At 29.0% G+C, this 26920-nt stretch overlaps 3 protein-coding genes across 9 annotated transcripts in view; 2 read left to right on the top strand and 1 right to left on the bottom strand.

Moving 5' to 3' along the window:
- Positions 1-1522: 1522 nt before the first annotated feature.
- LOC107161984 (Lysine demethylase 4A) lies at positions 1523-13357 on the bottom strand. Its single transcript, XM_015508655.2, has 17 exons — positions 12715-13357; positions 12021-12151; positions 11633-11722; positions 11356-11574; positions 11092-11276; positions 10846-10999; positions 10448-10761; positions 10153-10385; positions 9412-10092; positions 9184-9314; positions 8762-9007; positions 3698-3844; positions 3411-3581; positions 3190-3348; positions 2442-2543; positions 2250-2374; positions 1523-2105 (listed from the first exon to the last, which is right to left on the bottom strand). Exons 2-17 carry the CDS (start codon positions 12144-12146, stop codon positions 2039-2041), a joined length of 3150 nt encoding a protein of 1049 aa, XP_015364141.2. The 5' UTR covers positions 12147-12151; positions 12715-13357; the 3' UTR covers positions 1523-2038.
- A 541-nt stretch (positions 13358-13898) lies between these two features.
- Positions 13899-26920, top strand: part of Svil (Supervillin) — a 32444-nt gene continuing 19422 nt past the window's right edge. The window contains exons 1-3 of one of the 3 annotated variants that reach the window (XM_089225244.1): positions 13986-14039; positions 14984-15071; positions 26094-26149. In XM_089225244.1, coding sequence (XP_089081370.1) covers positions 26145-26149 — 5 coding nt within the window. In that variant the 5' untranslated portion in view covers positions 13986-14039; positions 14984-15071; positions 26094-26144. Of the gene's footprint in view, positions 14040-14983; positions 15072-24498; positions 24585-26093; positions 26150-26920 lie in introns of those variants that run through there. The other 2 variants (XM_089225245.1, XM_089225246.1) reach the window with 2 other exon arrangements.
- On the top strand, positions 13903-24959 carry LOC107161974 (uncharacterized). Of its 5 annotated transcripts, XM_089225248.1 has the most exons (4): positions 13996-14039; positions 14984-15071; positions 18868-18919; positions 22142-24959. In XM_089225248.1, the coding sequence occupies exon 4, from the start codon at positions 22155-22157 to the stop codon at positions 24696-24698; it is 2544 nt and encodes an 847-aa protein (XP_089081374.1). In that variant the 5' UTR covers positions 13996-14039; positions 14984-15071; positions 18868-18919; positions 22142-22154; the 3' UTR covers positions 24699-24959. The 5 variants fall into 5 exon arrangements, with proteins under 5 accessions (XP_089081376.1, XP_089081375.1, XP_089081374.1 ...); XM_089225249.1 differs by lacking the exon at positions 18868-18919 and having other exon boundaries at positions 13994-14039; XM_089225250.1 differs by lacking the exons at positions 14984-15071; positions 18868-18919 and having other exon boundaries at positions 13903-14039.

Here is a 26920-nt window from a genome sequence, read left to right as displayed (position 1 = left end):
GTACAGAAGAATAAATAAACTCTCAAAAGTCTTCCAGATAAATCTCTAATACATTATTAACTATGAGATACCAAATATTCCGCCATGGTCAAATAAAAAATTATCCCTAAATACATCCTTAGCTAGTTATTAAAAAAAAAACACAACACCATTAACATACAAACAACTATTTTATGAAATTATTGAAGAACTCCCCAGTTATAAACATACCTATACCGACGCATCGAAAACTGAAAAAGGTACCGGAATAGCTATCATCGCTCCCAACTTTCAGCAAAAAAATAAATAAATAAATAATCACTGCAGCATGTTCTCCGCCGAATTGCTAGCGATATACACTGCTATAAAATATATAAAAAAACTCTCAACTACTCTATAATTACGTCATATTTACAGACTCACTAAGCTCCGTAAAATGTTTAAGTAACCATAGAAACAATAATAGTCTAAAATCAAAAATAATAGAAGCGATAAATGACCACCCAAACGAAATAACTATTGTCTGGATAACAGGTCATAGTAACATAGAAGGTAATGAAAAAGTAGATTGTCTAGCACAGGAAGCAGCCAATAATCATAACTTAGAAATAAGCGATAAATACTGTACTTATGAAGACACACTAAGTTGTATCAATGCTGCGATTGAAAAAAAATGGTCAAACAAATGGTGAAAAAAAGAAACCAAACTTAACGAAATAAAACAAACTACAGAACGTTGGAAAAACATAACAAACTTAACAGAAAAGAAGTATTATTAACACGTCTAAGAATAGGACATACTCGCTTCACACACGGTTACCTAATGAGCAAAGAAGAACAACCCAGGTGCACAACATGCGGAGTTCACTTGATTATAAAACATATACTCGTCGAATGCAGACAAACAGAAGATGCAAGAACCAAACACAACATCCCAGAATTTTTATACCAATCATTAGGTCCAAATGTATCAGCCATCAAACAGACACTAAACTTCATAAAAGAAACTGAAATTGAAAATTTATTGTAAATAAATATTATAAAATAATATGTAAAAACCAAAATCACCTATGTAAAAAATTATATAAAATCAATGTAAACAATGTCAGCCAATGGCCACCGCTGCCGAAGCTTATTCTAATAAAAAAAAAAAATTTGGAGCTGAATTTTTATGAGTTTAAAGTTAACTCCATGATATGATAAACATGAAATAGATGCTTTTATAGATGGTAATATTGTAAGAAAAGCACCTAAATCAAAATAAACATTTTTAATAATACTCTAGAGTAAAAAAAAGTTTTGTTTTTTGTTTTTGTTTTTGTTTTTATTTCAAGCGTTGTCTCTGTATTTTTACAATAGTTGAACACAAAAAAAAATTTCAAAATAAAATATACATGAGAAAAACACAACTACACAAGTAGGTGCTTATTAATACAATAAAAATTAAATTAAACAAATTTAAAAATAAAAATCAATAATACATTATTATATCTTATGTCTATGAATAGAATAATTAATGAAATTGATTTTTCAACCATTGTTTTACAGTTCTCGAATAAAGCTTAAGTATTGGTTGATATAAATATATAGAGATAGCTAACAAATTGTAAATATATAATTTACCATCTGAGATAGTGAGATCATATTGAAACTCATCATATTATCAAACAAAAATAAAATTGTTTTACGTTAAAATATACAGAAACATTATTATGCAACATTACACATAGACAGTTAAGAATAATTATTTAAAATTAATACAACTATAACACAAACTTTGATTAAATAATAAAAATATTTTACATAAATAATGATCATATTAAACTATCAAATTTCGTCAAAACTATTAAGTTGATGAAAAAATACATTTTATTGTAATTTTGAACAAAGTATTATTTATACAAATATTGAAATTTAATATGAATGTAAAATAATTACAATTTATGGGACGAAAAAACTGCAGGAACATTACTATCATTATATAATTTAATATATATATATAATATATACATTTAAAGAACTTAACCAGAAAAATTAATGTCAATGATAAAAATATTAATTATAAATTGCTTACAATTTCTAAAATGCTGGATAATTTATTAAATTTCTGTAACCATGTTAGTTTTCTAAAACAAAAAGGAAAATAAATTTATAATTCAGGCAATTATGATAATTTTTTGCCATATCATATGGCAAAGTCCTCATAATGAAATACTTAATAAACTATAATATAAAACAGTTAAAACATTTTAAAAATGTCAATTATTTACTTTTCTTTTAGATATTTAGTTAACCCACGCTTGGCATGCACTTTCAAACGGGCCATTCCTTGATGATCTTCACTGTATATATCCTCAGGATGCAGATAACCAGATGTGCCATCATTATATATAACCTGGTATGTACAATAACATTAATTTTAAGATATAAAAAATTATGTAAAATAGATAAATCATACTTACTGAATAAATAGTCTTATAAATTAACCCCAGGAACAAACCTTTTTCACCAGATTCTAAAAGTACTTCTTCCTTAATAGCCGGAAGATCATCGACTGTATAGTTCTAAAAAAAAATGATTTACGGATATTAGAGGAAATAAACATGTTACTAGAAATATTTCATTTACTTCATGTTTTGTAATTTTTTTGACAGGATTTAATGAAAAAAGGGCTTAGATATTAAAAATAAAAAATATGAAGTCATAAAATGCATGTGTGATAGAATAAAATTCCTTAAGCGCTAGGTTAATATTAGTGGCATTTGATTTTTTTATTTAATTCAATCTTTACTAACAACATAAATCAATAAAGTATATTATCAACTAAATATTTATCGATTACAAATATAAGTATATAAATATATATATAAATATAACAATGGTACAACCAACAATTTTTGTTATAATACTAAATAATCGACTAACATAACAAAAATATAATATTACTATATATAATATTAAATGACTAAAAAACCTTAAAAATTGTATCTGAAAAAAATACTGTCATTCAGTCAATTTAAGATTTAAGTTGATAGGTTAAATGATTTAAATATCCAACCTAGATGTATGTAAAATAAAATGGTGTGCTAATGACAGACAAAAGATAAAATTTTATACTTTAGGCATCTTAATATAAATTTGTGATTTAACATAAGAGGCGTTACCTAAAAATTTAAATAATAATGCAAAAAGTGTAACAGATAAAATTACCTTAATTTCATTTATTGCAATATTGTCTGATATTGAACCATCACTGAATTTTATAACGCAGATAGGACCTTTACTAATGTTTACAATTTTACATTCAATGATTCTTCTATGTTCCAAGTGCCTGACCCATACTTTTTGGTTTATACGAACAACCGGTTGCTAAAGATAGAAACATTCACCATAAAATAATTACCATAACCAACCAGTATGAAATAACTTACTTTATCCATAACATGACAATGATTTATGCAAAAGATTAAAATATGCTTGTTCATTCGGTTAATTTGAAAATCGAATCCAGCAAATATTCCACAAGAAATATGGAACCAAGCATCACAATTGCCTTCAGAGCAACGAAAACAATTACCACAAGTTAAATTGCATATAACACACTGTAAAATATCAAATGCATTTTAAATATTGAATAGCCGAGGCTTATTTCTGATAAAAAAAATATATATATAGGTAAAAATTAAACATAACTCAAGAATGAATATAAATATTATACCTTCTTGTTGGTTGAAAAGTCTGTTGAAAATGTGTTGTAAGTCAATGGACTACTGCCATGCACAAGAAGATTACATTCAGCATGAGACCATACATTGAATTTAAATTCTTTTAAAGCTCCTCCTTTTAATGGACAGTACACACAAGTCTAAAAATAAATTTCAATACTTAATAAGACTATAAGACTTTATTGTAGCTAGTTTTTATGAATTCAATATTTTTCCTCTATATAGAACGATATATAACATATCAATACAGGAAAAAAACTTAAATTGAATAATAATAAAATGTGTAATTTAATAACGTCGTTATTTTTTATTTTATTTTTTTTTGGTCAAATTAATAAATTGGTTTGTTGCACAAATATTCTCTTTTTGAAATAAGTTGAGACAACTGAGACAAGTATTAATCTTACTAGGATAAATGTTTTGTAAACGGTTCACCCCCTCCCCCTCTTCCCATATGACAACACCAAAAGAAAAAAAAAAGCATTAATCTTTCAAGTATTTCAAATTGCCAAAGTACTCAAATTGATAAATTATTTTAGAATTTCCTAAATACTCAAAGATTGCATAGTTTTAACTTTGTGTTGATTGTTTTTTTTTTTTTAATAAAAATAATTAGGATTTCAAGAAATTAACAGTTTTAGATTTTAAAAACATATATTCAGAACACCTCATATAGTTAACCTAATAAACTCCATTAGTTACCACAATATAGTTCCAATTGTTGATACCAACATTTAATAATTTATTCAATATTGTTCGTAACTTCAAATAATTACGATTTTTTGTACTATGTTTTTAATTCCTTATTGTATAGGTATTTAGACCTCAAGGGACAATCAGTGTTACGGGTTTGGTGAACTCAGGGCCCCGAGCTGAGGCGTAGAGATAGTGGCGCTCCCATCGCCCAATACATTGCGAGGCGTATTACAATAGCCCTAAGCTGACCTTAAATGGATGGTGTGGAATGACACCTTCAGGTTAGGGGTTTAGCGTTTGTTCAGGACTCAAACATAAAGCTTCGGGATAGATTATTTGGAAAAAAAACTGGAAACAGGATATCGGATTTATTTTGTAGTACTTAGAATTTACGGACTTTTTATAAATAAGGAGCAACATTGAATTTAGTAAGAGTAGCAGAGAAGTATAAAATCAGATGTATAGCTCTGCAAGAAGATGGAAATATGCAGGATCTAGTATATCATCTCAAACAAACATCATTAACGGAAGTACTTAGCAAACAAGAACATAGATTAGGAACTGGTTTCGCGAATCGCGATACATAAATCAATAATTCACAAGTTGAAGGACTTCAGGGATATTAGCCCAAGAATCTCCACATTAACACTCAGGACCAGAGATTTTCGAATAGTTGTAATTAACGCTCATGCACCAACCGAAGAAAAAGACGATAAAGAGAAGGAAGAATTATACTCTACATTAGAAGACATAATGGCTACAGCAGTTAGTGATGTTAAAATAGTTCTAGGCGATCTTAACACTAAAATCGGCAAGGAAGCGCTGTATAGAGTGGTGATTGGGACACATAGGCTAGACGAAGCTTCGGATGACACCAGTATGAAGTTGATTAATTTTGAAATAGGAAAAGGACACTGGACGTGGTCAGGACGTTAGTGTTTTTTGTAGCACGCTAATGCTACTGCTACTCCTCTCAAAAATGTAGTTCACTATCGCTAAAGCCACTATTTTTGAAAATGTAGTGCGCTATTTCTTACGCTATTGTTTAAATAAAGACCTAAACTTTTTAGCTACATTTTCTAAAAAATTTCTTGATTTATTTAGATATTTATTTGGTCATCATTTGTTAATGCCTACCACTATTTTTTAGATTTTCGAAAGGCGGTTTAATTCTATGTTTCTTAAATATTTTTTTGACAGAAATCAAAACAATAAAGCTAAAAAAAGCACAATAAATGTAATGCAACATCCATGATAAGGTTGACGTGGATAAATTGGAAGACAAGAAGATTCTCAGGGATTATAACAGCACAACCAAGAAGATTTTTGAAGATAAGCAGATAAAACATACCAGTGATGTGAATGAAATATGGAATAAAGTCAAAAATGCTATAGAAGCAGTAGCGACGAGAGTAATAGGAACAAAAAGAAATGTATCGAAAGTTTGGCTCAATAATATACGTGAAAAGCTCTACAGAGAATAAAAGCTGATCGTGAAGAATGGTTTAAGGATACGAACAATGGGATAAACAGAATCGTTCTATCATATGACGAAAAGAAACAAATACAATTTTAAGATGTGAGAAAAGAAAATTTGTACGTAACTTGCTAGAAAGGACAGAACAAGATTTTAAAACAAATAAAACACGTGATGGTTTTAGATCGGGGAAGTCAACGACGGACCAAATATTTATTATTGGACAGTTATATCTAAAAAAAAACAAGGAAATTCGATAAAGAGATAAATACGTTATTCATTCACTTCAAAAAGCATGCGACAGTATTCATAGGGAAAGACTCATAAATATATTAGAAGAGTTCGATTTTCCTCAGAAATTGATCAATTTAGTCTCAATCAGCATCATGGAAAATTTCAAAATAAAAGTCAGATCCAGTTACAGTAAAATCCAGCTTTAGATAGGGTGATTCCATCACCTATTCTCTTCAATCTGACTTTGAAAAAAGTTTTAAAAGAGATGAAAATTGAACCCCACGAAGAAATAAAACTCCGGAATTCGGCTATTCTCTGATTGACATATGTCTATAATACAGTGTTTATGGACAAATCTGAAGATGGAGTAAAACGGCTCTGTGAAAGACTCAATGACGCAGCACAGAAATAGGACTACAAATTAATGAACAAATAATGGAATATATGATTATAAGTAGACAAAATTAGATGGATCACATGTTGAAGATAATTAATTTAAAAGGGTTAATTATTTTAAATATCTTGGCTCAAATTTGAGTGAAAAAAAAAATGATATCACCAAAGAAGTAGCCGCGAGAACCCAAGCGAGAAATAGGGTATATTATGGTTTGGTGAAACTATTAAGTTCTAGATCATTATAAAGAAAGTCGCTCTAGCGAGGCTCATGCCCAACATCAGCGGAGCAGGGCAGTGAAAAAGAAGGTGGAGAGCCAACTCCTCTACGCAGTTCCAGTCTGGACATCCGCCATTAGCGCCACCAATTCGGACGGAATCTCGGGAGGCAACAAAGAATAGCCGCCTTGAGGACCATCAGGGCGTACAGAACTGTTTCCGACGAAGCAGTATTTCTACTAGCTGGCATGCCACCCGCAGATCTCATTGCTGAGGAGAAGACCAGGACTAAAACTAGGCTATCCGAGGACACCTCCATTTCTCGGCTGAAAATTAAAAAACTTGAGAGTAAAGAAACCATTGCGGTGTAGTATAGGAGATGGACTCGCGCGGACAAGACCACCTGGGACCCACCGTCTGATACCAGTGATACCTGATATAATCAGATTGGAAAACAGAACAACCTTATTATAGTGCCTAAGTCATACCGCTTGACACAGGTACTTACCGGTCATGGATTCTTCCAGTTCTACTTACACCGCTTCGCCAGGGCCACCAGCCCATGCTGTATGCGTTGTATACAATGCGGAGCATACAATCTTCTACTGAGAGAACTGGAATTGCCTCCGCACAGAGCTCTGCGAATGCTTGGACCCCCCCCCCCCCCCGGAAGTCAAAGACGAGCAGGAGATACATTGGGGACCGGTTTTCGAGAACCTCGCGGTTGAGTAACAAGAGAAGGCGACCACACTTTATGAAGCTGAAGAGACACTCGGGATCTTCTAGAAAATAGTGGAGAAGATCTTGACCCTCGAAGAGGAAGAGGAGAGAGCTCGACGAACGACGGACGCCTCAGAGGATTAACTGCCAAGAACTGGCTTCAAGAGTAGCGGACTCGGTCCGGATAGAGAAAAGGGGTTACAAGGACAAGAAGTCTAAGAGTGCGGGCTCCACCGGTCTGTGAAGAGGACTCAGGGAACGAGACGTCTAGTGCAGCTGACTTAGGTCAATTCGCAAAAATCCTGACGAGACATAATAAATCAACCTATAATGGATACATTTCATGTTAGGGAGAAAAACGTGTCTCATTTATTCCCTTTCAAATTGCAATTATTGTATGATCCCAGATGGTATGGGATATGCGCATAAATCAGCATCCGCTAAGGAGACTATTCCTGCCATCAGGGATCCGATCAAAGTTGTAAATATTTTTAACAAATAAACGATGCTGCTTGGAAGCTAAGTCATATGAAAAAAATACGGTCTCTATGTGGTGATGAACAAAAAAAAAGGAAAAGATCATTATCAAGAGAGATAAAGAGACGTTTGTATACCAACCTAATACGACCAGTAAGTTCTTAATACTAAAAAGGAAAATATACGATAGATCTTCAATCCAAGAAAAGATGACAGCACAAGAGAGTGGAGAATGAAAAATAGAGAACTACAAGACATTTTTAATGAAAATAACTTAGCAGAGACGATCAAGAAAAGAAGGTTGCGATGGGCGGGACAATATTCTCTACTAAGAATGGGGCTGGAACAGAATTCAGTAGGGAAAGAACCTTGGTTAGACCAAAATTAAGATGGGAAGATATGGTTAATGAGGGATGTAGAAGACTTAAGAGGCGGAAAACTAGAAGGATTTGGCGATGAATAGAGATGTCTGGAGAATTGGTTATGAGACGGGATGGTCCTAGCGGCCGATTAACCCAAATGAAGAATTGTTTAGGTATTTAATATAGATTCAAACTATCCAAAATTTTAGGGTTATAAAATTCTAATTCAATTGTATTTGGAATTAAAGTTTATGGCTTTTTAATAAAATATGTTTAAAAACTGGAAATTTAGCGCACTCGCAGAGTTTCCAAACTATCTTATATTTTTCCAATTAGACAGCTGAGTAATCTACTGAAATCGAATATTTTTATTGACGAGTATAAAAATATAGCAGACGAGTATTTGACTTGGAGAATTATTATTTTTAGTCGAGTACTTGCACAACTTTACATAGTTTATTAATTTATAATATACTTACAGCAAGCATCTTATTTTTCATGCAACGATCACACAACCAATGTCTACTTGTGTCTACATTGATGCCATAACACACTTTGTGAACTGTCAAATAGCATTTTTCACATCTTATAAGATCTGCCTTAAAACCTCTGTCACCCCCAGAAAGTGCATTTTTAAATAACACTTTGCTAGGTTTCTGTAAGTCGGGTAACTTTGGATGCATGAAAGAAGTTGCTCTTGCTTTCCAATCCAAGTTGAAAGTTAACTATTCATTCAAACATAAAATATTTATTACAATTTCAAAATCTAGTTAATTCAAAATAATTTATAATCCTAAAATGTATATTGGCATCAGAAAAATTATTTTTTAATCATAATTAATGATAAATTTAAATCTTTATAATGACAATTGATAAACTTAAGAAATGTATCTTCTATTACCTTATGATGGCGATTGAACATCATACACAATGAACAATATGGATCATCTATACTTCTAAATACATTATATAGTTGCTCAGTCTCAAATGAGCAACAATTTTTAACCATATCACATATATTATTTGGTATACCTATGAATAAAAATTGTACGGTAAAAACATTTTTGAAAATAGTAAATTTAATATTTGCTGATTGTTTTTATGTAAGTAGAAATTAACTGAAACATACCGTCAATTACATATTCTTCTGCATGAGTTTTTTGTATTGATTCAAGAGTTGAATTATTCAAGGAAGCTCTAATATTTATTAGAGTTTGAGTCATATCATCTGGCGTATATTTTTTATTGACATGGGTACTTGAACTGGTAAGAGATGAATTAGGAGGCTTCTCCAAGTTAGTTGGTGGTAATGGTTTTATTATAACTACATTTGAATGAGCCTTTTTATTAACACTGTCACATTTTTTAGATAATAAACAATCATTGTTTGAAGTATTGTTGAAAACTGTTGAATCATTAATACTTTTATTGAGATTTTTATTCACTTGGGTCTCTTCAGTAATACTATTAATATTCATAGAACCAATATTCCCAGCTTTTAACGGTAATATGGTTATTATTTTTTTAACACTATTATCACTTTCGTTGAAGCTAATGACTTTTGAACTCGTCTGGTTTATAGTTTCATCAGTAGGAATAATTTTTTTCTCAGTAGATTTAGAATTTTTCTTTTTCTTAGATTTTGGATTCTTTTTTGATTCTCGTTTCTTAGACTTTCTTTTCTTGACATTTCTTTTTTCTGAACTATCGCAATAATCACTATCACTTGTAAATTCTATATCTTCCAAGATTGACTGATTTTTATTCAAAAGCCTTGATCTTCCATTATTATATGATACTTCAGTGACATCTAAAAAAACCATTTAATTAAAAATAATCAATGAGGCAGCAAGATCAGTATAAATTTTACCCATTTCATCAGCTTTTAGCCATATATCTTCCATTACTTCTCTCTGTTCATCATTGAGTTGTTCTTCTTCATATTCCTTTTCATCTAATTCTTGTAGACTTGTTGATGAAGGTACATCTAAACTTTTATTGTCAAGTGTTGTGTTATTAGACGATTCAGAATCTGAAAGTTTATGTGTTACAGGATGTCGTTTTCTACCAGCTTCAATATAAAGTTTTGGAATACCTGTATTGCTGTAACATTAAAAATCAAATTTAATCATTCTTTAATTTTTGGACAGTTAAAATTGACTTACTTCTTGTTACATAATATGTCACATTTACTAGGTAACGGTGCAGCTAATGTACGAGATGGATCTTCTGGATGGGTACCAATATCATTTCCTTGAAGCCATAACTCATACTTTTCAGGTTGTATACGTTTGACAAATGTATCCATACTGATCTTCACTGAATCCTGACGGCAATGACACTGTGAAGCTCTTTTCCCATACTCCACCCAACGTGGCGATGCAAAATTTGTTGATTCAGCCATATTAAAGCCATGGTTAAAACCAGCATGATAACCAAAGGGAAAAGTTATCATAAATTCACCTCGCTCTTGTGTTATCTGAAACAAATTATAATATTGGTCATAAAAAAAACATAAGTATTGTTAATCTAAATTTAAAATTAATAATTCTTTAGTATTTACTTTATTAAACGGTATGGAATATTGTTTTAACATATGAGGAGATATAACAGTCATTTTATGTCTAAGAAAAGCAGGGCAAGTTGAAGCATCTGTTGGAAAAAAGCCATTAGCTAATCTTTCTAGGCGTCGACCATGTTCTGGAGGTATGGCATACCTTAAGTAAAACAAAATATATACAATTTAAAAATATTGTATAATTACAAATTATTACAAATGTATTGTAATAAATTTTAAAAATAATCTTACCATGTCTTCGGATACCCTTCGTGTATATAGTTTATACTATATAAATCCATGTCTTCAGTATGCCATGCAAATGAGGTTTTCCACATACCAAAATACAGATACGCTGTATTGACACCTTCAATGCTAATACCATAATCTTCATTTACATAATCTAATATAGTGCCCAGTTTGTTAATATTCCAAACCTTAATTAAATAAAAAGAATTATTTACTTAATTTAAATATATATTTGAGATAAAATTAATGTATAAATGTAACACATACAGTAACATCTTTATCAGTAATAGATCCAGATACATCTGCACCATACATTGGGGATTTGTAAATTATATTTTTCCAATATTTTCTTTCTAGATCCCCATAATCAAAATGGTTAGGTGTTTTATACTCATCAGACTCTGCTATTGATTTGTAATCTCCTACTGTCATAGGTTTCTTTTGTATATTAAGTTGTTGATAAAGCCCTTGTTTGCCTTGAACAACCTAAATCAATAAAATAGTTATTAGACATAATTTATTAAAAGCTATAAGTACATTTTACTTGACATATTGGAGCTGGAATTTTCAAATTCATAATATCGTCTTCATAATAACTCTTTTTTCTTGGTATCCATTCAGGTGGTGGAATAACCTACACAATTAATATTACCATTGATTTAATAATATACAGATAGCCATCTTATTGTTAATATTGAAAGCTACTAATAGCTGTCAGCCACTAAATTTTCTGACTCGGTTTACATTGGGCCTTATGCTAACGGATACAGCAAACCTAGAGGCTGACACAATTAGAAGCTTCCAATATTAACAATTAGATGGATTATCTATATATTATAAACAAATTATATAACATATTTATATAAAAATTGGATTATAAAAATAAAATAAAAATTTGTTTAAAAAAACCCTAAATTTTTATTTTAACATACTTTTGCTACACCAGCCTTATGAGCGCCTTGTGACTCCATTAACTCAATATAGCTACTAAAATTTTGAAATTCTTTCCATGTGGGTCTGAATACCATAATTCTAGGTGTATTTTTATTAGAAGACATCTTATCTAAAATTACAAAAACATCATTATTAAAACCAATATTTTAGTACAAATAAATTTGAGTTTATCAACCATATTATAAAAAATACATTTTCACTCCAGAATGGCAAAAAATATATATTGTTGTTTTGGATATCTATAGATTGAGATATATTAACAAAAAATAATTTCAATACTAAAAATAAAGATAACAAACTTTAGAGTGGCAACTTTTTAAATCAATAGAAGATTGAAAAGATATAGTATATAATATTGTTTTAATCAGAGCCGATCTCAGATAACTATGAGCCCTCTGCAATAAAAGTTAATGCACCATCTAGTTCAGGTTAAGTATTTAAATTACAAACACTATTGTTGAAAAACTAATATCTGAACTCTGGAGGCGCCCATGATATAACGGGGCCCTGGGCAATCGCCCAGCTTGCCCATCCCTGGTAATGATAGCTTTAATGAATAATATATTTCATAGTTTATTAAATTTTGAATGGCAAACTTATTTAGAATAAGAATAAACTAATCCAAAATTGTATTTTTTTAAGCTATCCACTATACATTTTTAAAAAACTTACTATTTGAAAGAGTTATAGTATCAATGTAGAAATTAGTACGTTAAGTGTTGTTCCTTAACTTAAGCGTCGTACAGCATTTTTAATCAATTGTTTTTCAATCCGTCCGACGGTATCACCGACGGACTCATCGGTCAAACTCAATACTTGCTGGTGATATCGATCGTTTGGTAACTTGGTAGTAAACGAACGTATCAATCAACAATAGATGGCCATAATACTTCAGACTTGACACGATGGAAATTTTAGTGGATCTATCGAAGTTACAACAATAACTTTTAGCATCGGCAAACGGTAAACAGACTATAGTGACAATGACAACGGAGTCTTCGATGTTTGCATGATAAAGACCGTTGACCGTTGTAGTAATTACATGCTATGATTCCGAATTTAACACCGAACTTCCAAATTTCTAACAGATTACGACAAAACGATAACAGGACACATAATATGTATTAAGTGTTAATACTAGATAGATTAAAGTTTAATACTTAAACAGAATTATGCATAACAAATTCACTAACGAGCAACGTTAATATTATTGTTGTCGCCGAACGCCATTACCAAAACACTGGAAATCTCGTAGACCACAGCCGACGTATTCGTGCCGGTGCGAAACGTTCGCTGTCCGGGTCTCCTCGAGGTAAGCCGCATGCGCTAGTGCAGTAAAGTTGTACAGGCCGTGTCAACCATAGAAAATAGATAAAGATGGTCTGTCCGGCCCACAGATTTATACAATAATTATTGTATGTATCTGTAGTCCGGCCTATAATGTTGTTAGTTGTTACTTGTTACGTTACGCACCGTCTCTTGATCAACCACGGTTCGCACAGGCGCGCTGCGGCAATGGCTTCAGTACGGCAATTCGCAAACGTCACGGACGGGAATCCAAGTCAGCCGTAAATAGCTGGCTACACTGTTTTACCTCGATCACGTAAAGTGTTAAGGACGGGACAACTGATATTGCAAGCTGTAGTAAGTTAATGCCCAAAAAATAAACAATGTTGTTGTTTTTTTTATTTGGTTAATATTTATTATTTTTTATCACAGTATTTACACAGATCAAGGGTCGTAGACCTAGTATGTAGTTTTAGATGTTTTAGTGTAACAAATTCTTAGATGAATCTTTTTATTGCTTTTTATCGTTGTTTTTACCAGATTTAAAAAAAAAAATATCCAAATCCGTACATAGTTTTATTTATTTTTATTATTTTTTCATGCATTTAGTTATTCCTTTAGTGCTGACATATCTACCTATCATTATTATAATCTGTTAAATACTATTATGTAATGGTTCAGTGCAATAACAAATTGATCTGGATACCAAAGTAAGAAAATTATGATCTTTACATTTTAGGTATAATGCTCAATTTGCTTTTTAAAACATTATAAATTAAGTTAAACATTTAATAGAAAACTCATCACTTATAAACTTTTTTTTCATATTAGTTCTAAGACTATTATAAATAATAATAAATAGTCAACATATTATATTTCATTACATTCACATTATAGTTATAGGTATATTCTAACCTTTGATATTTAAACATAAAACTAGATACCTAGGTAGTATTTAAATGTGATCAAAGGTTTATGTTAATTTTAATTTTAATTTCAAATTCATAATGACTTATAAATTAGTTTACTAATTCTCGACTAATAAATTTACCAGCATATTTATTATACCTATATTTTTTAAGAACAGGTAATGCTAAACAATTGTGTAAACACTAAATTGTTCATTTTAATATTGAATAGTTCAATTTATAAATACCTAACATTAATTTACGCCTAGTTGGTGACAGGAAATAGGTGCAGTTAGTATTGCTAAATTAGTTTTGTGTATTTATAATCTTTGTTACAACACTTTATAAATGTGATGTGATAAAATAAATTAACCCGAAATTAACATAAACTATAAAATATCAAATTCCCGTTTGAAATGTATTAAATGACCAAAAAATATCCAAACTAAATAATTTTTTTTTTTTTTTAATTTTATTTTAAAATTTGAAGATAACTTCAGTGTTAAAATTAAGGCAGATGAATGAATGATATTGTCAATTGATGACGCTGATATTAGTATGCTTACACGTCTTTACAGTATTATAGTAAATACATTTAATTACTTTCATAATTTAAACAAAAAACAGTTTTCATTTAAAATGATATTTAATTTGATGAATATAGTTACTCTTAAGCAGTGTGGTGAGTTTAGACAAATGTTATAGAGGTATTTGAAAATACTTATTCAACTCCTCAACTTTTCTAGTAGAAAAATGCTCTGATCATCAACTTTGATGGAGTTTTTTTGAAGAATATCAATGCAAATTACTCTTTTGAAGAAAATGCTCAAAAATGTAAGTAATACTAGGTTCATCATAAGTTTTAATTAAAAATATTTTAAGTTTAAATTTTGACAAATTAAATTATTATTATTAATTTGTAATAAAAAATGTATAAAATTTTCAATTTGTATAGCCAAAGTTTGAATATTTAATACAAAGTATTTCATTCGAGTAGTTCATACTTAAACTAAAAAAATTCTGAGCATTTTATAATTATGTAAATACTCTGTTTTTGAAAAAATAAATTCATTCTACCCATGGCTAAATATGTTATTATTATTATTATTACTAGTTATTAAAAGCAACATTAATTTAGAATAAGTTATAAAATATCCTATGTTGACACACTGTTAAATTCAAAGTTAAAAATTAAACTGTCACCCATTTGGCATCTACAACTGTACAGCAAAACGATACCTACTGTCACGTCTTTTATTTATATGGGCTATAGTTGATCCAGTAAGACGTGAACAAATTTACACCTTGGCTTACTAGTTTACATTAATTGAAACGAAATGCAATATATTTTTTTTAAGTCATAGGTAATAATATGGCATTGGGGGGGCTTCAGTTTATTACCCACCCTTCCCTGCACATAGAACTTTTTTTAATTTTATTTATGTTTCATGATTAATATGTAAACCCATAATTGGTAAATACTTATCTCGGCATATAGCAGCAGTACAACACTGCATTTTCTGAGAACATTATATTTATTGATAACACAATAAAATCTGTTGTACTACTTGTATTCAATCTGAGGTATTTTAAAGATAAACAACCACATCATGGTTTTTAAATAATTTTTTTAACGTTAAAATGTTAAACTTGTTTGTATTGTAATATAAAGGTAATTAATATTAATTTGCTAACTTGGATAGCTAACTAAATTATTTGCAGAATTTTTTCTATTTATTTGAACTTATATTATAGTATATCTAAGTATATTGAAGTAATAAATATTGAGCGTGTATACAAAAATATCTAAATCAGAGCAGTGCCGTTTAAATTGGGAGGGATAAGTCCCTCATTACTTTTTTGATAACCATGAATTATATTTTTAATAATTAAATGATGTATGTTAAAAATAAATATTATCCCCTCTCCCATCATTTGACCACCACTGATTCAGGGGTGTTCTAATCGTTAAAAAAAAAATAGGTAGCCTACGATTTAGAAAGCAGCAGAAACATTGTAGTTGAAAGCCTCCGCTCTAAATTATACGAATTTATCTATAAACCATAAACGAAATACAATTTGTCATATTATCGAGAATGGGAGTTTACCAATTGCGCTTAAAATTACCTTTTTATGTACCAATTGCGCTCAAAATATTTTAGGGTCAATATAACAATTGTGCTCTAAAAATTTTACATTACCTAAGGAAAACTTATTAGTTAGTTACCAACCTATTTTTTGGGAGTAATAGTTTGGTAATCATAATGTTTGTGTTTTGCACGTCTTAGGAATAATAATAATTTTTTAAATATTAATTTGAGTATGGCATTATAATTTATAATAATATAATTTGGTTATTTTACAGAATAATATACTTGTTTGCAACGAGAAAAGGAGAATATAATCATAAGTATAACATGGCAATTACAATAAAATAATTAATTTGATCACTACGAGGAATAATAATAACATGCTGATTCAAAAAAATAAAATTAATATGTATACTAACCGCGATCATAAGTTTGATCGTCAATTAATCAAAAATAAATCATAATTATAAATACAATAAAAATATATATAAACACATAAATGATTCTTTGGAAGTATTAATAGGTACATAATAATATTATAATTCATATTTAAACATTTTTGCAATAATAATAACACACAATCTTAAAAAACTCTTTTCTGCTAATTTTGCCAGATTTGTATTTTTCAATATAAGAATTGATTGTTACTTTTTTTGTTAAATATGCTCTATTTGAAATATATCAAGTAAAATATAAAGAGCGCAATTGGTACACTGACCCTAAAATATATGCAGCGCAATTGGTATATTGATCCTAAAATACAAATTTTGTTTTAGGCGCAATTGGTCCATGTGCCCTCGAGAATAACTAATTTTCTACAAAAAATAATTTTACCATCTCAAAAACTACTCATAAATACTGTTATCCCACTGTTTTCCTACAATATCTTATTAGTAATTACCATAAATCCTTTAAGCTAAAATCTTTAAGTAATTACTCGTTATAACAGATAAGATACATTTCAAAAATAACAAATATTGTAGAAATTTCTAGGGTTTTAAACAATAAATTTGCAACCCTTATATGTTGTGGCAATACTTGTTTGACGCCTTACAACCCACACTTTAGTCTACTTTCACCACCTATGGACCTATGTTAACAATTAGGTAAAATTTTAATATACTTAAATCTTAGTTGCTTTAGCTTTATTTTTAACCAATTATATAAAATTGATTAAATCATATATACATTATCTTAACTTGATATAAATTCATTATTATTCACCAAGTATTTTACTTAAATATTCCAAAAAACTTTCATATTTATACAAATATAAACAATAATAATAAAAAATAGTTAATACCAATGAAATTTGTAGCTATTAGCTATAGTACCCACGAATTAAGTGGTTTTTAGGATAATAATATGATAATTTTACCATCTGTTATAACACATTTCATTTTGTTTGAATGTTTGAAATATGATATTTTAACCCATCAGGCTTATACTGTTTTGAAGTATGTATACCTATTATATAATTCATAATAATAATATGGTGTATAGTGTAACTTACAAGTTAATATTATTGTTGAATTATAAAATATATCTGGTTTTTAAATACTGTTAATTAGATACCTAAATTAAGAATTTTACATTAGATTATCAACACATAAGTATATTATGCATTGTTAGTTATATAACAAGCAATTAGTCACCGACACTAAATATATACTACCTATAAATATGCTTATATACTATTATTGTGCCTAAATAAAAAAAAGAACTAATTAAATCTTAATTACTTCTAATTACTTCTTAATGATGTCTGTCTCAATTTATATACATTGCATATTTTGTAATTTACCAAGTAAATACTGTAAGTACCTAACTTAGCTGTTACTTATATTTGATAGTAATCTTATTTTCACTATGTTAGAAGTAATGTAATAAGTTTTTGAGATTAAAAAAAAATCTATACAGTTTTTTTGTTTATTTTTAAGATAATATGTAGAAACGTCTCTTCTATAGCTCTCCTCAACCATCAAAATTTCCTACTTAATAAGCAAAAAAATGTCGATAAAAAAATTTTGCATTTTTTCCTTCCTAGTTTCTTAGTACAATAATATATTCTATTAGGATATGGGCTGGATTAATTTCATACTGCCTCTAAATTGTGCGTACAGTGGCTATAGTAGCCGATATTATAACTAAAATTAAACTCACCATTATAATCATACCTATTTCAATTTTATTTGAAAAGTATTTACTTAGAGCGATTCCATTACTTATTCAAAAGTCATAACTTATGAGAGTTAAACTTAAACATAAAATTATATTTAAAACTACTTATACTTATAATAAATTATAAACATTTAACATAGTATATTGTGTAGACGTGTAGTCCAATATAAGAAATATTATTTAATTTTTGATAGCATGTCCTATTTGTTTATGAAAATTATTACATTTATTTTTTATTTTTATATTACACTAGTATTAAATACAATATAACTATTATTCAAGTACATTTTTTCAGAATTTGTGCTGTTGTTTTGTTAAATAAATTGTGATATTATATTTTGAAAATATTTAATTAATAGTTTGATTTGGAGTTGAAGATTAACATTTACACTTTACATAAGAATGTATGAGGTAAGTGGTATAAATATTTGCTAACTAATTTATTTTTATTAGTTTTATAAATTTAACTATCTTAATATTTTAGGTATAGGTAAAGACTCAAGTTAAACAATTTAATTTCAATTAATAAATTTTAAAACGGAAGTTATTGAATAATGTATATCAGTATTAAATTATAGTTGATTCTTATATTTCTATTTTTTTCTATTTTAGCTACATTTTGTTTTGATTATAATGCCGTTTTTAAATTTGTATTAATTATACATATATTAGGATATAGTTATATTGTTTCAAAATTTTCATCAAATTTATCTTTTTTAAAAGCAATTGAGTGCTCATTAAACTTTAAAAAAAAAAATTAATTCTCTATTGTAATAGATAGATGGTTCAAAAATTGTTTTAAATGTAAACAATTTAAAATCAGACATGGTTTTTTCATTCATATCCTGAAGTTTTGATTAAGTACTTGTTTTTACCCATATATCTAGGATTTAATAAATTATCTAATTGTTGAAATGTAATCATATTAAATATTTGTGAACTTCCGAAACAAATTTTGGTTTAATTTGTTGCTGTCTTCAAATATTACAAATTCTTATAATTGTTTGATATAAATGTATAACCATAGTAGGTACATAATTTCTGTCATTTTTAGTCGTGTATTTGTTTCTATATCCTAATACGTGTACATATGAGCTCAATGTCAAATATTACTGCCATATAAGTGATGTGATTGTAGAAGGGGTTTGTAACGATATTAGTATGGACAAGACAGAACCATGAATGCCGCAGTGTTGTTTTAGCGGTCGACCTCATTGGGCCGGTATTTTACTACCTTTATTTTATACGTGTGTAGACGTGTAGTAAAGCCTATTAAAATGTATTTCTCCAGAGAAAGTTAAATTAATATACATATTAGCGAGAGTGTTATTTTAGTAAATTACAAGAGTTTTGGTAAGATTTTACATATCTATTGACTAATTTTACTATTTAAATGTGTTATCATATTTCGATACAGGTAACAAACGAATTATGTCATATCTATGATAGCCGATAGGTACCTTATATGCATTATAATATCGGACTTTAGAATTTAACAATTGAGGTCATAATTCGTTTTGTTTTAAGTGTGATATTATAAATTTGTAATTGAACATCGTATTTTGTATGTTTCAATCTAATAACTCAATAATTTTACCCTAGTAGTGGAACCGTGAAGGTAATAGCAGATGCCAATAGTTTACTCAGCTGGTTATATAACTATCCTAAAAACATACGATATGAATTAAAATTATTTTTTCATCGTCCAAATATCAGTGAAGCTTTATAGTAGGTACATAGATCTTACTCACATTGGCTGTTATATAAAGTATAGAATTCTTTGTGTAAAAATAGTTATTACCTATACTTAAATAATGCATTTTTATGTTGAGTAAGTAAAAATAAATTATACATACGATTTGAATAACAAATTAAAATATTTTTTAAAAGTAAATAAAATTAAAGTGAGAAAATAAAATGTATTTTAACATTATTAGTTTTTGTTAGCTCAATATTATTATAAATATTTATACTAGTCTTATGTTATGGGTATCTAAATAATTTAAATTTTTACAATAGATTTGTTTATGATGAAATCATGTATATTAACATTAATAATTTGAAAAATTAATTTTACAATATGCGTATTATAATATTATTTTAATAATTTTATATAAATCTGTATCCTATAAACTAAATTTACTTGTAAATCATAATAGGTTTTCGTGTGTATCGTAAATGACCTTAATGAAAAAAATTCTGCAGCATACGTTGATTAGGGGCACTTCAACGGGTTAAAATTTTATTTTCATTGAACGTGCTTCGCCATTTCTAAATAAACGCCAGTTCATTACTGAGTTTCAATCATATTTAATTATCATCACACTTATGAACATAAAGTTATTGAATTTACTGCAGTTTCATCCGTTTAAAATGACAAATTAATTAATAGTTTCTTCAATCTGACGGTACAATTTGTATACTTTTAAATTATCATAATACTATTCGTATGGGTAATAGGCACCTATATTATACGTAATTTGATAATTTATATTACCTATATATACTACGTTATGTCAAACGTTAGCTTTCGTCGTTTTAAAGCATAATTGGTAATATTTTTTATGAAATAATAAAATGTAAAAAATCTGTATTCAATATTATATGAAAAATTAAAATTGCTCTTGTACTTGCTAAGTATAAACTAAAATTTGAATGTGCCAAAGATCAAACCGTATCGAAAGTAATTTCTTTGTTTTTACTGCAATATCTGTAAGTAAATTACAGCGATAAAATGTATGTTGCGATAATAGGAAAAAGTGATTTGTATGAAGTAAATGGTTGAGTAGATTAATAATCATATGCGATTCATATTAAATAATACTTAATGACTTACGAATTATTATTTACTATTAATTTTGATAACGATTCGCATATAAATTATTGATATTAAAATAAAATGTTATACTTAATTATATTATATATTATAGCTAAAATTATAATCCAATAAATTCTCAACATTTCCTTCAAATTACTTGATTTATAAAATTTTAACATTTTATTGAGTGTAAGCTGTAATTTTTAATTTTATCATTCGATTTTGTTTAATCATTTAACTTAATTAATTAAATAAATAACAAAATACTCCTCATGAATAACTAAAAATACTAGTTTTTTTATCAGATAAAAATTAAAGCCAATAAACTGTTAACCATCTCTCTATGTATTATGTATTCATATAAAAAAATATGAAATATCATTAAGTTTATTATATATTTATTTATATTAAATTTATGACTATAAAGGTAATATATTATTAAAATATGTAAATATTCAACATCCTAAAATAAATTGTAATTCTATTTTAAAATGAATAATTATTTTATTTTAGTTATTTAACCTACATTTTTCTTCTTCAAATATTACTTTGGACATTTTAATTTCTCCTTGAATTTCCTGTTTGTTTTGATTTTCAAGGTGAAAATAGTTAACTTCACCGCTTAATATAGTAATAAGTTATGTCTAGTTACGTATGTGCAAATTAAAAAAAAAAAGGGAGAGATAATAAAATAGGTCTGTGTGATATGTATTCATGTTATATGTAAATTACGTCACTCTCATAATTTAAGTTAATTAAATTCTCATTAACTATATAGAATTTGATGAAATAACAAAATATATTATATTTTTCAGACCATTATAAATTATGCCAGTGCCAAATGAAAAAAACGAAACAATTAGTCATAAAAAACGAAGAAGATGGTCACTAATTGGAATTTTATCAAAAAAAAAGAAATTAAAAAAAAGTCAAGAGAGTGTGGACTTCTGTCCATATGATGGAAAAATAAATCAAAAAGTGGCACAAAACAACCACCTAAAACGTTCTACTGACTGTCTTATCGAGCAATACACTTGTAGTCCCAGGCAAATAAGAAGATGTAATTCATTACAGTATACAAATCACATGTCCACGTATCCAAATATTAACAGCCAATCTACATCAAACGAATGGAAAACATCACAACAATCCGTATATAGCTCTAGTTCAAGTGCTTGCTACAGCGATATCGGTGTGTATAGAAGTTGTGGAAATAGTAGCCAATCGTCACGTTATATTAAAGAAGAGAACGAACAAACGCCTTCAGTTTTAAAAAATGTACCGTTAAGAAGTTCGTCTGATATTGGATATTACCAATATAAAACTAACCATACTAACTATAGTAAAAAACACCCTAAATTATACGTAAATCAGGCCAGATTAATTGGTAAGAAGATTCCACCTCCCCCTCCTCCGAGAGACCCTAATATTACAACGGTTTATTATTTTAGAAATAATAGACTCATGTCTCGAGAATCAAATTCGACATATTTTACACAGGGGTTTAATGATAATATTCCAGATAAAGACGAGACTCATGTAGATAATACTGGATGTCGAAAAGAAAACCATATAAAAGAACCGCCTAGAAGTAGACGACCCATTCAAATCTGTGACGTTGAGACTCTGTCGTCTGAATCTGAAAATTCCGTACCAAAAATGCAAACCGTTGAAGAAGCACTTCAAGAACTGGAAGACATGTATAACAGTTTAGGACTAAGTGACGAGGATTTACTGGACAGAGCTGAACGACGTGACCTTCCTACAGTACATCAAAACATGCGATACCAAAGTTTCGACGAGCTGGACTGTATAACTGTGAAAAGAGCATTGCCCAAGACCCGGCGGTCAGGCGTACCTAATATTATATCTGATGACATGGCTTACAGAAGGCTGAATAAAAAAGAATCTAAACAGCAAAGCTTTATTCCGGGAAGTTTCCTCTTAGTTTTACCGACAGTTTATAATCTCGATAAAATACCTAAACCGTCGTCCGGAGAGCCTGACATTACACTGGATGACGTTGTTTTCAGAAGCCAGCGACAACACCTCAACTTTCTAAAGATTTCTGATCCGCAACCGCCGTTTGGAATACCTTTAGGTCCGATCGTAAGTGCCGCTCCCACTGATTATTTACACGCGGTGCCTGAAGGCCGTTATAAACCTTCGTTCCACCCTAGAAAAATACCGGACACTGTTGAAGATGATTTAGCATTTAGGTCTCTCAGAAAAGACCATAAGTTTAAAACTTGTATTGATTTTTCTTTCGTTCATAGAAATCGATTTAAAATTGATGACCTAATTCCTAAACTGGATAATAATAGAATAAAAAACGATACTCATTGGATTATAAATAAAAGACCATCTGATTACAGTTACAATAAAAAAAATGAAACGAAACTTTTATATGATTCTATCATAGCTGACAACCAACAAAACTTGATGGTAGTCAAAATAGATCATCATAAACCAATTATGCTGACAGGATTCACTTTTAGCGAACCCAATCAATTGAGTAAGTCGCTTTTTTGCACGAACTTATTACAGCATGATCATCATAAATTATGTTTAACGAATGACACTTGTATTGCAAAAGATGCACCACCGTTAAAATTAAAATTTATTCGTCCGTTATCGAACGAACGGAACGTAAATAAAGCATCGCCCGTTGCTCTAAAGTGCTCTAAAAGTTATCACGCTACAAATTATGCAACCGACAATGTAAAATACGCGGCTAGGAAAACACCTAGCGCGTCCACGCAATCCACAAATTTAGGTTTGACGTACAAGAGCGTTAACAATAAAAACCAACCGAATTTCAGAGAGCTCATCAAACGTGAGTACGCCCATAGGTATCTACGATCGGCTGATAACAGATCTAACGATGGTTTCATGGTGGTAGGAAATAAACGCGTACAAGACGAAAATATAAAATACAAAGTTACTAAATATAACGAAGAAAATAAAACCCGTGTCTGTGCCATAGTCAAGCAACCAGACAATACTCTCTCATCCGCCGTCGCCAATCCAAAGACCGATCGCCTACACATTGGCAACGGACCTACACGTGTGGTGTTCAATTCAGCCGTTACTTCTCCTGCAAATGCAGCATCCGAAAACCGAACCGAATTTTCTAATGATAAACAACTTAGTAAAGACTTTTTATCATTATCATCATCATCTTCATCGTCATCATCCCTATCTATCGCTAGTGTGCCGTCGACGGAGTATCCAAACCGTATGCCCGGATATCTGGAGGTGTGCTTGTACATCACAATATATATGTATCAATTATTTAGTGTAAACGCGTTCGGCACTTTTATAGCGTTGATCTTTCTCATAACTTTACATCTGTGTAGACGCTTTTCGTGAAGTTATAATACGCTCTTGTACAATTTTGTTGAATTAATATTTAAGCTTTTTGTCGCTTTTTTTATTTATTTACTACCATAATTATAACTATTATTATTATTACTATTTATTTTTACTCCTGTATATATTATATATACATATGTAGGTGTTAGGATTAAACCAAATATATTTGTGTACGTATGGTACGTTTAGTCAGTTTCGTAATATAATAATGCAATGTACACGCTGGGAGAAAATAAAAACTGCACAACACATATTAAATATTATTATTATTATTATTATTACACAGTTGATTATTTTCCTTATCCCTCCCCCTCCTTAGATATCATATCTCAATCACTCTCCGCCTGAGCAATTTAGTCAGTGCAGGCTGTCGCTGTTGTCATTGTATCGTCTATTATGTATATAAGTATAATACTACCTGTATTGTAATAATATATGTAGTCAGTAGAAAAAAAAAATAAAAACATATTGAGTTTCAAAAATATAATGACAGAAGATTAACACACAAAAGTATGGTTTATGTATAGATGTAGATGTATACTATGGTATGATAATTAAATTTAATCTTGACCCGCCAAATAAAGTAACACGAACAGTTTACAATGAAGACACGCTTCAAAGGTGTGTCATTTTGTCAAATAATAATAATGATTTTGTTTAAAACATAACAATTGTTTTAACTAATTTTTTTCATATACATACAATATTTTATTCATAAATATTAAATTATATCGAATCAATCTACGATATCTATATACCATATTATTAAAGATGTCTCTGTTCACTGAATTAAATTAAATTGTGCTCCTAACATAAATAGTTAACGGTCGAGTTTTAAAAATTAAATCATTATTCTCGTGTTTTTTGCAACTCGTATACATAAAACATTAAATCGTCGGACGAGGAGGTTAACTTTCTTATTTTGTTCACTTTGACAATTATTGATTAGTGACAACTTTCTCTGTATATCGAATTCTCGAATTATTTACTGTGTATATATTTTAGCCCCGAAGATATCTGCGCAACTTGCTTTTCCTCTCTATTATGCCTACCTGCTTATGTACACCGTTTATATGTGTATAGTAGATATTATGCATAAACTAATTTTCGAGATTTGTGGGCCTCAAGGTATAGAGATATGTAGTGGAAAGCCTAAATATTGTTTTTAACAACGCAGTGCACATACCATTATAATACCTACTTACTTATATTAGTCTAAACACAAATCACACATTTTATGTACTGTTAAGCACATGCCTATAAAAAAACTATTCCTGAATTATAAAATAACAACTAGTATTTTGTTACTAATATTTCTAACTATTGTAACCTACTTATATGTACCAATATAATACATTATTAATTTTAAATGAGTACGTGATTGTTTTTCAGGACGACTGGAATGTATCTTAACGTTTAAAACCGGAAAAACTCCAACGTATTATGATGTAAGTAAATTTAAATACATTACCACACAAAATGTACCTATATTTTTAACATCTTGCACACTTAGTATACATGACAATAATAGCTATAGGTATTGTATAGTGTGATTGTTATTCTAAAATTATCATAACACGTAACTACATAAGTAATTCTGCAATCAAATTAAAATATATACAATGTAAGAATTTAATTTGAAAGTTTTAATAAATTGTAATATATTATTTTTAATTAATTTCATAAATATTAAATAGGTGAATAATATTAAACTTGTGGTTTGAAAAGAACGAATAAATTTATTTTGTTGTTTAAAAATTGTCGGTTTAGATAAAAGTTAAAAATCTATGGCGTAGTTATAAAAAATTAGGTAGGTACCTAACAACTTGTCCTACAAAAAAAGTATATTTTTAATAGTGAAAAATTACTCGATAAATACCTTAATGATAACACCATGTAGTAACATGTTATGTTACTGAAATTATAGAATTTATCTTTTTTATTTATACAATATATCTATGGTTGTTATTCAATATTACTATTATCAGTATTAATTACACTACCTATCTACCATTTTTTTTTTTTTTTTAATTGTATATTGGATTTGACTAGATAGGTAGGTACTACCTATAATAATCATGGTAACAGCAACACCAACAATACCGACAAAACCTTTTATTTATTTTCCCGTATGAATCCATGAAAACTTTTACTTAAAACTTAAATAAGTCTCTAAAAGAAAAAAAATAATATTCAAATTTACAATTTACAAAACGCTT

Source organism: Diuraphis noxia, unplaced genomic scaffold (genome assembly GCF_037042655.1).
Source record: "Diuraphis noxia isolate RWA-SAM2 unplaced genomic scaffold, SU_Dnox_SAM2 contig0004, whole genome shotgun sequence".
Lineage (NCBI taxonomy): Eukaryota > Metazoa > Arthropoda > Insecta > Hemiptera > Aphididae > Diuraphis > Diuraphis noxia.
The sequence above is the reverse complement of the archived record's forward strand: the minus strand, read 5'-3'. Positions and strand labels throughout refer to the sequence as shown.

Coding starts and splice junctions, on each gene's coding strand:
- LOC107161984 (XM_015508655.2), bottom strand. CDS start 12,146: ATGTCTTCTAATAAAAATACACCTAGAATTATGGTATTCAGACCCACA. Junction 3,845..8,761: donor TGAAAAATAAGATGCTTGCT/GTAAGTATATTA, acceptor ATTTATTTTTAG/ACTTGTGTGTACTGTCCATT. Junction 3,349..3,410: donor ATTGTCATGTTATGGATAAA/GTAAGTTATTTC, acceptor TTCTATCTTTAG/CAACCGGTTGTTCGTATAAA.
- LOC107161974 (XM_089225250.1), top strand. CDS start 22,155: ATGCCAGTGCCAAATGAAAAAAACGAAACAATTAGTCATAAAAAACGA.